Source organism: Bactrocera latifrons, unplaced genomic scaffold (assembly GCF_001853355.1).
Source record: "Bactrocera latifrons isolate USDA-ARS-PBARC rearing strain unplaced genomic scaffold, ASM185335v1 scaffold_310, whole genome shotgun sequence".
Taxonomy (NCBI): Eukaryota; Metazoa; Arthropoda; class Insecta; order Diptera; family Tephritidae; genus Bactrocera; species Bactrocera latifrons.
In genome coordinates this window covers 143,027-157,867 of record NW_017536742.1, presented here as the reverse complement: position 1 = coordinate 157,867, position 14,841 = coordinate 143,027, and the positions used below count along the sequence as shown (strand labels likewise).

Below are 14,841 nucleotides of genomic sequence, written 5' to 3'. Positions count from 1 at the left end.
TTGCGAGAGTATAAAACCAAGCCTATGAGTGGTAAAAAGACTTCAAAAAAGGTCGAGAGATCGCTGAAGACTTGTCTCGTTCTGGACGATCTTCGACTTCTTCAACTGATGAAAATATTAGAAAATTGAAGGATATAATGCCTGAAAATCGTCATGCAAGTGTTAGAGAGATGGCAAGAAAGCTCGAAATCTCTCGCGAGTCCGCTCGAWTGATTTTGGTGGATATTTTGGATATGAAAAGCGTTCTTGCACGACTCGTCCCGATAAAGCTGAATTTTTTTCGAAGAGTAAGATTATAACCGAATTTAAAGCCAAAAACGCAATGAATACYATASATCGACCACCGTAATCAAGAGATTTGACTGAGTGTGATTTTTCTTGTTCCCAAAACTGAAATTACCACTCCGTAGACCCCGTTTTCAGACGATCGATTAAACAAAATTCGCCAAAGGAACTGAAGGCCATCCCRAAAAGTGCTTATGAAAAGTGTTTTGAGGACTGGAAAAATCGTTGACATAAGTGCATAACATCTGGTTGGGATTACTTTGAAGGTGACAAAATATATATTGATGAATAATTACATAAGTATTTTGCGCTTTATTTGCAATTTCCGGGTTCTTTTTTGTCACAATGTATAATTATATATGTACATGTAAGTTCAAACCAATATATATATATAGTTATTACAGTTAACTTGTGCATTGTTAATATGCATATTCGTATGTATCCCTCACTATTTCAACTGAGACGTCACAACACGTGAAAATGGCCAAAGGGAAATCTAATGCGAAATTCTATGGTCAATAGCCTCCTACTAACTTTTACTCCACACAAACATATACATATGTATATATACTGCTGATAGCCGAATTTACATATGTATAGACTCTACAAATTAATGTTTATATATAGAGTTCACTCACTTTCATACGGTTGCACACACACACGCACTTTCGTACATTTAGTTGGGCATCGAAAATCACGTGCTGAGGCCCGTTGGAGCTTTCTCGTGAGCAAAACGGAGTAAATTTTGTTAATTCACAGCGGCAGCTACGGCGTTTCTATGCGCGCGCACCACGTGCAAGCCGAAAATGAAAATTTACCAACAATAAACAAATATGAAAAGCTAAAGTATTTAATCAAAATTGAGTTGCAATGCTCGCTCTCCGCAAATCGGCTGCTGGCCGACTCCAGGTCGTCATATTGGAGTGAGCATACCATATATAAATGAGTTTAATACATTTCACACTGTAACTACTGCCTCCAAATSGAAAATTTTATTAAATAGAAAACTTAAAGAAATTAAGAACAAATACATATTTCTAAGATACTCGGAAGGATACGTTTTTTAAATTGTTATAACAGCAGTTCTTTGCGTACTTCGAGTCAACTGTCATTTATTCAATTAGTAACTACAAACTCGCAGACGGTCAAAAAACGGTGTGCTTTGGCATTCCTTCACTTTCGTTTGGAAATTCAGTGTTTTTGGTCATAAAACAAATTCGATTGCCAAGGACTCTGCTCACAATCGTGCGGCTTTCTTACAAGCTAGGAGTCTAAGGCTGTGCAGTGGAGACGTCAAAAATACAACGTCTTGGTCGTTTCGCCTTTTGTTGTTCCCTATCGAAGTATAATTTCCGCAGCTTGCAACTAGTGAATAATTTGAAGTGAGTGCCTCGTATTTGGTGCAAATGATTAGCTTTTAAAGACATACAAACACACTCACACATAGATAATAAATAAATTATTTATTGTTTCAGTTAATGCAAGCGAATTTCGTAATTTACATATGATTTTACCTTTATTTATCGAATATGTTTTTTTTTTTTTTGATCGCATTGTTTATTGCAACAATCCTCTGTAGCTGCAACCGTTTGTGGAAAAAACAAATTATTATCATAAACAATAAAAAAAAAAACATGAAAAAAAGGATATAAGTTAGTTAGTATTGACAGTAAAAGCATTTTAAATAGTAATCACATAAGTACCTAGAGCTTACAACAACAAAAATACTATATGTTATAATTTATCTATATTTGCAGGAAAGTCGCACAAAGTGTGGGAGATATTATAGTGCAATTGGACGTATTCGACGAACAGCGAGAATGCGACGAAGCTCAGAGTCTACAGGGCCCAAGCGGCATCAACTTAAATTCGCATCTTGATGTATTCTACGCGATATTGCGACAAGTATGACAAATATTAATATGATCTTGTTTTGATATATTATGTTATTTTATGATATGCTTTTAAGGCGATATGCTTTGAATACTATATTTAGTTCTTATGCTTCTCAATACCTACAAATTTTCAATCAAAATGTCTTTTTTACAAATATTTCGTCACCTAAAATGCAAAATAACGCAACATCACTTTCATAARTTTACAAGTGAAGGAAAAACGGTATACAAGGTGCGTTCCAAAGTAAACAGGACTTTAAAAAACAAACAGAACAAATGGTTTTTTCGGCAAAATCAATTTATTTAATTCCAAATAGTCTCCTTCTGCTTCAATGCAGCTTTTTGCACGGTCTAAAAGCATRTCGAACGAGTGTTTTAGCTCGTTGGCCGATGTGGCCGCCAGTATGCCGATGCAAACCTTTTGAATGGCCTCTACGTCTGCATAACGTTTTCCTTTCATGGGCAAATACATTTTTCCGAAAAGGCGGAARTCGCACGACGCCATATCAGGTGAATACGGGGAGTGGTTAATGGTTAAAATGTGATTTTTGATCAAATAATCGGTCACAAGCGTCGATTGATGAGAGCGATTTTTGGTCGTCAGTCAATTTGTGCGGAACAAACCGTGCACATACCTTTCGTAAGCTCAAATRTTCGGTAAAAATGCGATAAATCGATGTTTTGGAGATGTTCAATTCCATTTCCATGAATTTCAATAATGATTTCGGCTGACCACTTTGAAAACGTTGAAACCACTCGTGCACTCTGCTACGGGATAGAAAATCATCGCCRTAAACTGACACTTAAAATGCAATAACTTCACTTCTATTCTATGAGATGTCATGACATACTCACTGGACAATCGATAAAGATAGCAGATTCTAACGCACTAGTCGACATATAAATGGCGTCACCTGGAGGCGCACGACTCAAATTGTCCTGTTTACTTTGGAAAGTACCTCGTACATAGTATGTATACTCGATCATATACAAGTAAATTAAACTTAAATAGTGTAAAAGCTAACGGCGCAATTTCTACTTTTAGGTGGCCGATACGCCACAGGAAGTGCCATTTCTAAGTATATTACAACATTTGCTACGCATTGATCCCAAAGAGGCAATCAGCGATGTGATCTGGGATACAACAGAGAAGTTGGTGCATCGTGCCACACTACTGGAGAGTCATGAGGACTCGGTGAGGATATTGCGTTCGCCGAGCGTACAAAAATTCTCCTGTCCACATTGTCGTGGTGAAGCAACCAGTCCAAGTCGCAAAAATGCCGCCTCACTTTCTACCTCAGCCTCATCACAGCTGCATAACGGGCCGTTGTCACCAGTTTCGTCACCACCACAACCACCACCACTACTACCTTCAACATCGACGCCGGTATACTGTGCGCCACCCGCACCGCCGCCGCCTATCCCCCCACCCCCCATGAATGGTCCTATTAATAGTGGCGCGCCACCACCACCTCCACCGCCAATTATGAATGGAAATTGTCTAGTAGCACCGCCCGCGCCTCCACCCGTACCTGGTGCCCCACCTCCACCTGCCCCACTGCTACCAGGCTCCACTGGTAATTTACTCAGCAATCACACGAATTCCATGCGACCCGTCACCCCGGACTTGAGCTTGAACGGTCACAATATGATCTTACTACCACAACAAGACACACCAGCACCCAAGTCGAAGATGAAAACCATCAATTGGGGTAAAATTCCGCCAAATCGCGTCATAGGCAAGCAAAATATATGGACCATAGTGGCTAATAATCACCAGGACACGCCAATGACCGACATCGATTGGAATGAAATGGAGGGACTATTCTGTCTGCAATCGACCAGCGCTCAAGGCTCACCGAAATTGGGCCGTGAAAGCAGCAGTAGTTCGGGCTATGACACACTCGACCGCAAATCCAAAAAAGAGAGCACAGAAATATCCTTGCTCGACGGTAAACGCAGCCTGAACGTAAACATCTTCCTCAAACAATTCCGAAGGTGAGAATATTTGGTTATTATCCAAAAATATGMAATTAATTTAATTTAACTGAACKGAACTGAAATATGAGCCAATTTGAAAGATTGGTTAAGATCAATAAAGCGCTAAAACCATTATTTTTGGTTCGATTCTAGTTCGAATGAAGACATTATACAGCTGATAAGAGATGGCGAGCACGATGACATCGGTGCGGAAAAGTTACGGGGCTTATTGAAAATTCTACCGGAAGTCGACGAATTAGATATGCTGAAAACCTTCAATGGCGATAAAAATCGCCTGGGTAATGCTGAAAAGTTTCTGCTACAGCTCTTGGAGGTACCAAAGTGAGTATAACCCCATTTATTTATGTGTAGATATATATCAATATTAATTATATTACAGTTATAAATTGCGTATTGAAAGCATGCTGCTAAAGGAGGAATTCGCCGCCAATATTAGTTAYCTGGACCCATGCATCAACGCAATGATCTATGCTGGAGGAGGTATGTATATTCATTTGGATCGCTGCTGAAAATTTATTGGATCTTCACCTTGACCTTATTGCATTTTCTTTAGAGATAAGGAATTTTTAAGTCGCCACCGAAAATTTAATACAATTTTCATAAAAAACTTCTTTCGCTCCAAGGATCCCTAATAAGCTCTGAAAAGAACCTTTTTATTACAAAAAATTTTTTCACGCTCAATTTAAAATATATTTCAAAAATACTGTGCAAGTAAAAAATTACTTCATAATTAACAAATCACTAGCATTTAATCAGGAAATTCTTGATCTCACTACTTCGACATATTTCCCAAATTTTTGGCGCAATGTAGAGAACTAAGCCACAAATCACAATATTCTGCTTCAAATATTATATTTTTCTATACCTTTCGAAAGGCACTCACTAAACWTTTTATTATAACACTCAAACCCATCAGATCTTATGAACAACGAAATGCTGCAAGAAGTGCTATATATGGTCGTTATCGCTGGTAACTTCCTCAACTCGGGCGGCTATGCCGGTAATGCGGCTGGAGTCAAACTCTCCTCGCTGCAAAAGCTCACCGACATACGCGCCAACAAGCCGGGCATCAATCTCATTCACTTTGTAGCAATGCAAGCCGAGAAGCGCAATGCTGAACTCCTAACATTCCCCGCACAATTGACTGCACTGGAAAATGCATCTAGGTAAGACAACTCTACTTACTTTTAGAAGTTCATTTGTATACTATATATGTATATTACCCTTATTTTTAGAACAACTGTTGAACAAATAAATAACGAGATTAATGCGCTGGATATGCGAATACGTAAAATCAAAAGGCAGATCGAACAACCCACGACGGAGGATGAAATCAAAGAGCAAATGTCAGAGTTCTTAGAGGTGAGTCACTCAGCGTACATTTTCACTAGATTTTACTTATAATCCTCCACCATTAAACTTGACTTATAGAACGCTGAGCGCGAGGTTTCTGCGCTGCAGGCCAATATGAAGCAGGTAGAAGGGATGCGTTTAAAGCTAGCCGATTTCTTTTGCGAGGATGCGGCGCACTTTAAATTGGAGGAGTGTTTCAAAGTATTCCAATCATTCTGTGATAAATTCAAGCAGGCTGTGAAAGAAAACGAGCGCCGACAGCAATTGGAGGAGCAAGCTACGCTCAGACGAAAGCAAAGAGAAGAGCAGCTGGCCAGGCGCTCTAGACAAGGTAAAATCGTCCTCTGCGAAACTTAATGTTGTTTATCCTTTAAAYTTTATTTATATGTATTTCTATTGGTATTACGCCTTCCAGTTAGTCAATGTGGCACCCCAGTCTCTGATTCGGAAAACCTTTGTAGCATTGAAAAAATCTTTGATACCCCTGATGGGATTTCACCGAGCATAACACCGAATGGCAGCATGCGAAAAAGACGGCCTAGCCGTGTATTACCAGAGGAAGATGATCTAATGGAGTTTTTGCGCACATCCGGACACGAGCATATAAGCAGAGACCGAAAGGCCTATGGAAGTTTGGGTATGCAAATATTGAAGTATTTTTAATTTATGGGGGTGCARTGATCTCCCGTGATTAAACAGTTAAAGGATCTTCATGTCAAATGAGTACTTCTATTTATTGATTATTGTAAACTAAAACTGCAACAAATACCACCTTATATAAATGTATCTACTATTAGTGCCTCTCTTTTTAACCCCACAATCAATAAAAATAAGGCACGTAAAAGTTATACAAATGCATACGCGCTTAGAATTAATAAAATTTATAAATAATAACAATCTCAAGTACAACCTTTGATTGTATGTCTCTCTATTTACCAACAACTTAGATCGGTCTTGGGCACGTCGTGCGCGTTCTGGAAGTTCCAGCCGAAAACGTCCCGAACTCTTAAATGTGGACTTCAGTGATGACCGCGAACGTGCCAGTTCACCAGCGCCGTTACTGAATATGGATAAAAAATCGCCAACCTCACCGCAAGGTGGCGGTACTACTCCTTCCCCCACGCAGCAAGCCAGCGAGGATACGAAACCGAGGTGAGTAAATATATACAAACAGACATCCTTGATGGACTTATTGGTGCTATTCTGAGAGTATAATGCCTAATTTTTATACAGAATATCCCGTGAATTTCGACAAAAAATCGAAAACTGGCTGCAGTCCAACGAGAACGATGAAAAGCAAAACGAAGAATTCAAACGCAAGCGCCGTTTGGTTAACAGTAATAGGCGTTCGTTTGAAAACGAAACAGGTACATCTATTTGCGATTTGATACAAAATAACTAAGAGCTACTACTTGAACACTGCTCTATTCATTTCGATTACCTTTTTGTGCTTTTAGATAGCGAACGAAAATTGGATACTTTGCCTGAGGAGAAAATCGTGGCTACCGCGCCAACCACAACTACGAACTCGACTAATTCTCAACATTTCCACAAAAATACKAACAACAACAATAATAATAATAACAGTACTAACTGTAACAATAACAATAATAACAATGCGAATAATTATAAACGGGTATATCCCGACTGGAAGCCCGCCAACACGCTCGAACACACCGATGTTGTYGGCACAATACAAGCAATTGCTGGTATGGCATATTTACCTTTGCGTTATTCGAATTTGTCTTATTACAAATGCATGTATTTCTTTCAGATGTGAATAACGCCAGGGATAAATCACATTGGCGCAAGGGTAATCGGGGTAATGAACCACCAGACACTGGCGCATCTGAAGCCCAGGAGCAATCGCCRAAAAACMATCATGTTACAACAGCCGATGAGTTGCGTGAATATAGACGACAACGTTCGTTGGAGAATGCAGAAAAGCGTGCCACGGCACTCAAGTCCATCGAGGAAGAGGATCGACGRAGATCGTTAATAAAACAACTTGGCCAAGAGGACATGGACGATTGCTTGCATATTTACATACGCAAGCCACCATCCAAAGAGCCGGTCGAAATATCGAATAAAGCTTTGTCACAAGATTTAACTAATGCCCAATCGAACGCTCCAGCTACAACAACCTCACCGACAACAACAAAAAGCGATAYCAAATCAAATATTAACATTCAGGAATCATTAAAATCGGGTAGAGAGAGTGGAATAAAAACGGGAGATGATAGATTTAGTCAACACAACAGTATGCGTCGAAGTCACAATGAGAAATATAGTCGCAAAGAGATTGATGCTGACAATGTGGAAACACCACCGGTCACACGCCGCGTCATCGCCACACCAAATAAGACGTTGGTAACCATTAATGGCCTGGATAAGACCAATAGCAAACAACTTAGCGAACAACAAAGCAATCCGGAACCAAGTGARCAGGACGTACCTGGGTTCTTCGATCGTTACTCAGCCACTCGGCGCACAAGACGTTATAAACGGCCCACAGATTACAGCAGCGGTAACGAGGAGTTTTTATCAACTAAAGACACGAGCGACTCGAGCAATGTACGACAATCATCTAGTGCTGGTGACATGGAKAGGATGCATGACAAAGCGCAGGATACGTCTAATCAAAATAAGACTACAGTAGAAAAGCTTTTACCGGAGCAGTCAAAACAAATCACCCCAAAACCGGTTGCAGAGCGTACGATTACTAAACTGGAAAAAGTTGGACGTCACATTAGCTCTATCAATCAAGAAGATGTACAAGAAGCCATAAGGAATCTTAAATCACCAACCAACACACCGGATCGCATATGGAGTCCGCCACGCGACATAATTAGTTCGCATATAACCAACGCACCCTTGCAAAACCCCACACCTAGTAACCAAAGCGCTACTGTCATTAAACTATCCAGCCATGAACTCAACGACGAAGGGTTCGAAGAGACACAAAGCCTCGTATCAGACACGCCCTCACAAGGCAAAGAGAGCACSAATTCCTCKTGCAACGGCGTGTCTGACCGCGTGACACCACATGCACGCGCCACAACGACAAAGACTACAACGCCGAAGCCCAACCCCTCAAGGCCGAACACAAGTCGCCTAGCCGATCGACTGCAAATATCAAAGCTGCGAAACGTGTTACCTCAAAAGTCTCAACCCGCATACCAACAACAAACTGCGCCTACGCGTCGACCACCCAACTCCACACAAATAGACCGCAGTCGTTCATTCCGTATATCTAATGGTCCAGCTGTTGTGCAGCCTGCATTCGGTGCTGGCAGCAATGCAGCGCGACGTTCACATTCTATGCGCCGTCCAGGCAGCAGCCAGCAAGATACAGTTCAAAGTGTACACACTTCACCTATGCATGCAGTGCGTCGCGATGTCGAACGTAGCAGTTCMAGGAATAGCCTGCGTTCGTCACGCTCATCCATCAACAGTGCCGCTTCGACAAATACAGTGAGACGCATGCCGATTGTGGTGAATAAGACACCGCTGCAAACAGTGTCGGTCGATTCGTCGCCCAGCAAACGCCCGCTAACGATGCAAAACAACATGCCGCCGCATCTGCGTGTCGTCAGTGGTGCGCCCGCCAGCCGCACACCGATGCCAGCCAGTCGCAGTAGCAGCAGTGGTTCGAGCATAGGGCAGCACGTGGTAGTCGTGCGGAAAGTAACGGGTAACGGTAACGTTGGTAGTGGGCAGCGCACTGTGCACTTAGGCAGCGCGAGCTTTAAGGAGAACCAAACCAACAACGCGCCAACGCGCACAAATGTCGCACGCAGTGCTGTTCTAGTCAAAGCGGCCATGTCACAACAGGCCACGCCACAGACGGCGCACACGCGCACAGCCAGTAGCACCAGAAGCGCTTCGAGCAACCGTGGTATGAGCAGTTTCATGCGGCCGACGGCGTCCAGCACCACCAAGAGAACCAAATAGTTGTGCTAGAGCGTGAAAACATTGACTCTTTTGATATACAAGTGTGAACATACATACATACATATGTGACTGGGTATATGCCTAATATGTACTCCCAAYAAATCTCATATCCGATTCTTAAAATTTACTCACACGCAAAAGACCTAAACAAAGACGATAATATCTTCTATGAAACAAAGGAGAAAACACAATACAAATGTATTTATTTTGTAATATGTAGGCAGTTACTGTTGCTAAAACTCAATCTATATCAGATTCTAAGATACTTGTATACGTCATATACACACACATATAAACATATATTCGTAGTTTTTAACATTCCGTCGTTGAATATCTCCCACATAAAAAAATTAAAAACAATATAACATACATATGTTTATGGTGTACTGTTTGTTGTATATGAAGAAACTTTCAAGCCGTCCGCATAAGAAGCCGAATTTGAAGCACATACTTGAAACTAAGCGCAATAACAAATTATAAGCACACCAATGCACTTCGTATGTATGTATGYATTYGTATTCGGTATAAACGATGCAACTGCATACATATGTGCATATCGCATTCGTATGCAGTTTTTATATATATTTTATGTGGCTAGTTACACTTGACAGTTATTTTCGAAAAGCCCTAGAACTTTGCGCTTCCTCGTGCGCACTTATAGAAAAAACATTAGCTTTTATTAAAAAACCAAGTCACACAGCTGTCGCAAACTCAATTTTACACAAAAGCAGACTGTAACAAATCAAAATTTGTACACAATTGAAATCAAAGAGCCTTTTCGGYTTTGGTTTTAATTTAAACCATGCAAAGAGATGAGTGAAATCACAAATAAAATCATTTTCRAATAGTAACTGTTCTATTATAAAAAACCTAATGCACTAAAATGTTTACTAAGTTATTAGTTTAAGCCGAATAGCAATAACGAAACTAAGCCATTTTACTTACTAATACTTAAGCTCTACTTAGCTGCTAGCTATTTTACAGTGACTAACTTGTAATGAAAAATAAAAATAAAAATAAAAAAAATGTAAAGTATTTCATGCTGTCTCTTATACACATCTAGATGTGTATAAGAGACAGGCTCTACTTAGCTGCTAGCTATTTTACAGTGACTAACTTGTAATGAAAAATAAAAATAAAAATAAAAAAAATGTAAAGTATTTCATGTTTATAATAATTTTAAGTCATATTTATTTCACAAACGCATTTGGCAAACAACACAAACTGCGCGATATTGTTGTTGTGTGCGTACATACAAATAACATACTTGCATGTATGTGTGGAAAGTGGAAATGAACAATGCGAGAAGGATACGATAACACACATGTCTTCATGTGAAAAAAAAATTAAAAAGCTTTAAAATTATACTTAAAAGGAAAAACAGAAATACTTGTAATTGTTAAGATACACAGTTTTGTAAAATAAAACTTGTTTCTAAATTTACATTATTTTGTGTGAAATTTACTTTTTAACATTTTACTATTTACATCTACAACACATATGTACGTATGTGTTTGGGTTATTACGTTGCAATAGCTGCAGCGGCACCAGCTACAGTCGTTGACGGCAGCGTCGTTGGCGTTGYTGTGCTTGTTGCACTTGCGGCGACCGCTTCCGCTTGAGAATTCGTATCAAGTGTGTCCTTTACGCCTTCCATGGGTGTGGGTTTAGTGCTGTCGGTGGAGCTGGCGCGTTTACGCATCGCATTTGAGCGCGCGTAATTGTCTTCGTTGAACCATTCTTTTCTTGCTTCCAAGTAACTACAAGAAAATGCGGTATATAAATTTAAAATGTTCCAAAAAATTATTCCAATAGTACTCACTTCACGAATGTATCCAAATGTTGTAGTAAATTTTTCAATTTGTCGTCGTTTATCGATGATGCATTCAAAAACTCCGGCAATTTAACTGTGAGGATACATATGTATGTATTTATTATTGGATGATGTGCGAAAATTACTATTGCTAGATTTACCAACTAATCGTGCCAAATGTGGAGCTCCAAATATCATTGACGGCGCTGTAGGGGCATTGGTAGGCAGYAAATGCCAGGATAAGACTCCTTGCAGGAATTCCTTGGTTTGTGTTGGTAGATTGAGTGCCATTGGCTGCAGTGATTTCAAGTAATTAACTCCAGAGGCGCCGCCACTGCCAGCGGYAACAGAGTGTAAAGGGGTTGAGGCACCTGAACTGGTGCTAGCAATACTCGATAAACARTTCTCCAAACAGTTTTCAACAATCATTTCACAGTCGTCACTCCGATGTATSCGGGATTTTCGCTTTTGTGGCTCATCAGTCGTGRCGGGTGTTGTCGAATTGGCATCGGCAGCGTGCACTTCAGTGCCACTGTCACTGATAGGCAATTGCGCTGAATCCGTGTCCGATTTAGTGGGATTAAGAAAATCGGCCGATAAGCCCGGCAATGCAACGTATGTGAAATTTTTAAGATTCTCCTCACTTAAATAGGATAACGCGTACTCTTTTTCCTCTTTATATAGTAGATAATCGGTGATAGTGAAATCAAAATAAATGCGTAACCCATCAGCTACCTCTTTTAATAAGCCCACACTGCCAATAAAAACGCAATTTATTAAACGCACATACATATATGCATAAATTTAAATGGGGATATTAGCAGATCACTTACGTTGCCACAAGCTTGTCAAATTCATGTTCTTTTTTGTTTGTTCGTTGTTGCGTAGTGCGTCGCCTTGTGCTCTCAACTTGTGTTGTTGAAAATACCAATTTAACAACACTTTGCTTAACGAAGTTCTCTAAGATGGCCACGACGGGTATTCGTGCAGGCAAGGCATGTTGCTTACAATATTTTACAATCATATCATGATCATATTCCAAATATTGACGAAGCCTTTCACTTATTCGCAGTAAGACTCTTTCTTCATCTGGAAAACTTTCTACTGAACTGCAGCAAGACTCGGTTTCACATTCTACGTAAAACAATTTCAGCACTTATTCAAAAACTTCAAAACTTCAATCTTTACTTACCGTCCTTCATTGGAGAATCCTCTTGTCTTTCAAAAGTGCTACTTGAGCTAAAATTATCTTCAGATGAGCCGCGTGTTCGAAATTTCGGGGATGAACGCAAATCAGTTGTTATGTTGCCCCCCGCTGTTGCAGCATCTTCCGCAGGTACTACCGTTTTGTTTGCTTTTTTCTTACCACCGGTACGCTCCTTGCGATACAGAAAAGCATTACTAAAATTAAAAATTTTGAATAAACAAGTACTTAATATATAAAAATAGTTTTCATAATTCACATTTGTAACTGTGCCTTTTCAGCCAAATCTCTTTGAAGTTGACGATTTTCCTCGGTATCCTTTAAAACAAAATCAGCGTTCACTTTACGATCCCATGAACTACTCCAACCTTGAAAGTGTACTTTATATTGAATAACTTTTCGTCCACGCTTATCCTTTGAATCGTAGGTACCCAAAATCTATTACGCAATTTTTTCATAGATTAATACGAATTTTATTTAGTACATATAAACTTTGAAAACAAAATTGAGAAAAATACAAAACAATTAAAAGCAACACTTCTGTACTTCTATCTACATACTGCAACATACAGCAAATGTTTGCGCACCTTTGAGTCGTATAACACTTTCGCCTTTGTTGGGTCTGGCTCGTAGCAGAGTACCTTTTCACCCTTTTCGAAATAACGCGTACTCGCACTATTACGGTGTGAGTGTCGACTTCTTTGTGCCATTTTCTACATTAATAACTCATTTATGTTATACTTTTCAACCTTAAACACTTTGCAATTTTTRTATTAAAAAAATATTAATAGTTACAATTTCTACGTAAATGTCGGATTCCTTCCAAACACAGTTATTAACGTCAAAAATCATATGTCCCAAAAGCAGAGGTGTTACTCCACCATTTATTAACATTGATTTCTTAAAAGCGATTTCAATATATAACAGTTTAAAATTTGTCCTGTAAGGGTATTCAAAGATACATACATGTATATGCATATATAAATCAGACGAACTTGAGTTTCTAAAAAATGTGTAGCCTTTAACCATTAAATATTGCTAATAAAATACCCGTAAGAAAAATTATCGAAGCATCTCATTCTACAGGTTTWCTTTATTAATAATTATTTCAAATATTAAAATTAATATACTATAATTACAACCAGAATAATTACTATTATAATTCTTGCCCTAGGAGTGGTAGTGTAGTTATTTATAAGTTTTATATTGTCGTTTGATATATGTTATTATTGTAGCAAGAGAACAATATTCCCATATAATTTTCAGGCTTACTAGAAGTGACCGTGCTTGACATGGAAACGATTTATATATTTCATATTTATACCTGTTATAAAAATAAATGGGGATGTATCAAATGCCTGAATATGAGGTTCAGGTTTTCTACAACAAAAAATGGAAATTACCCGCCAGTTGTTACGTTTTCACTTAACGATAATTTTTATGTTACGTCAAATGTCCAACTGCTTATACTTGCAGCCCTGTCTTAACCCGACAAAAAATCAACACCAAAAAAAAAAAAACAAAATAATGACAGTGCAAAGTGGGAAAATAAACGATAATTCGGAAAATGATATAAAGCAAAGCCGAACAAAAACAAAGACATTTGATTTTACCGGATTTTTTTATTTTTCAGTATTTATCTGAATATACTGTTTTATATGACTAAACATAACTTATTATTGAAACAATTCAGACACTGAATAAAATATCGAATTGATTTAATGCAATTTGCACTAGTACGCTCTTACAGCCATCTAAGGAAAATGCGAGAACTCATGTCATCTGTGCACGTGCGTCACTCGGCAGACGTACTTGTAGCATTGCGCATAGTGCCAATTTCCAGAACTTTTTGCATTATTTATTTCAAATACCACCATTTTCTACTCTTGGTACTCGACCAGAGCAGAGAACTTAAACAATTTGCACCTTCTCTATGTTTTAAGTTCTCTGACTTGATTTCCTTATATAATATATACTTACATTGGTGCATAGCGCTATAGTATTTTATGCGATTGCAATTCTTGCCTCAATTCATATGAACTTTTGTAAATATGTATGTATGTATATACATATGTATGTATGTAACTATTAATGTCACCATATAATGTAAAATGCAAGGAATGAAAGTAAAAATTACAGAGCTAAATACCCATTTTAATTTTATTAGACAATAGTAGAAAAATTCATTAATACTAAATACATATGTACATAAGTATGTATACCAAAGAACTTAAAAGTTTTAAAGTTTTAAGTTTCTGATTATACATTCTCTGGTCTATATGCATATGTACATTAAATTACAATGTTTTCTATAAAATTAAATATGTGCACATTAT

General features: G+C 38.7%; 2 protein-coding genes across 2 annotated transcripts in view; one reads left to right on the top strand and one right to left on the bottom strand.

Moving 5' to 3' along the window:
- LOC108970847 (formin-J) overlaps nucleotides 1–10,522 on the top strand; it is a 77,585-nt gene extending 67,063 nt beyond the window's left edge. The window contains exons 6-17 of the mRNA XM_018936506.1: nucleotides 2,043–2,190; nucleotides 3,226–4,178; nucleotides 4,314–4,502; nucleotides 4,561–4,661; nucleotides 5,098–5,347; nucleotides 5,417–5,543; nucleotides 5,613–5,865; nucleotides 5,950–6,171; nucleotides 6,482–6,686; nucleotides 6,768–6,901; nucleotides 6,992–7,243; nucleotides 7,309–10,522. Of these exons, the coding sequence (XP_018792051.1) occupies nucleotides 2,043–2,190; nucleotides 3,226–4,178; nucleotides 4,314–4,502; nucleotides 4,561–4,661; nucleotides 5,098–5,347; nucleotides 5,417–5,543; nucleotides 5,613–5,865; nucleotides 5,950–6,171; nucleotides 6,482–6,686; nucleotides 6,768–6,901; nucleotides 6,992–7,243; nucleotides 7,309–9,488 (5,014 nt within the window). The 3' untranslated portion in view covers nucleotides 9,489–10,522. The remainder of the gene's footprint in view (nucleotides 1–2,042; nucleotides 2,191–3,225; nucleotides 4,179–4,313; nucleotides 4,503–4,560; nucleotides 4,662–5,097; nucleotides 5,348–5,416; nucleotides 5,544–5,612; nucleotides 5,866–5,949; nucleotides 6,172–6,481; nucleotides 6,687–6,767; nucleotides 6,902–6,991; nucleotides 7,244–7,308) is intronic.
- Nucleotides 10,523–10,646: 124 nt separating this feature from the next.
- LOC108970849 (protein male-specific lethal-3) lies at nucleotides 10,647–13,327 on the bottom strand. The gene is made up of 7 exons (XM_018936508.1): nucleotides 13,093–13,327; nucleotides 12,765–12,943; nucleotides 12,494–12,702; nucleotides 12,135–12,435; nucleotides 11,463–12,055; nucleotides 11,311–11,395; nucleotides 10,647–11,248 (listed from the first exon to the last, which is right to left on the bottom strand). The coding sequence occupies exons 1-7, from the start codon at nucleotides 13,213–13,215 to the stop codon at nucleotides 11,011–11,013; spliced, it is 1,728 nt and encodes a 575-aa protein (XP_018792053.1). The 5' UTR covers nucleotides 13,216–13,327; the 3' UTR covers nucleotides 10,647–11,010.
- Nucleotides 13,328–14,841: the final 1,514 nt, after the last annotated feature.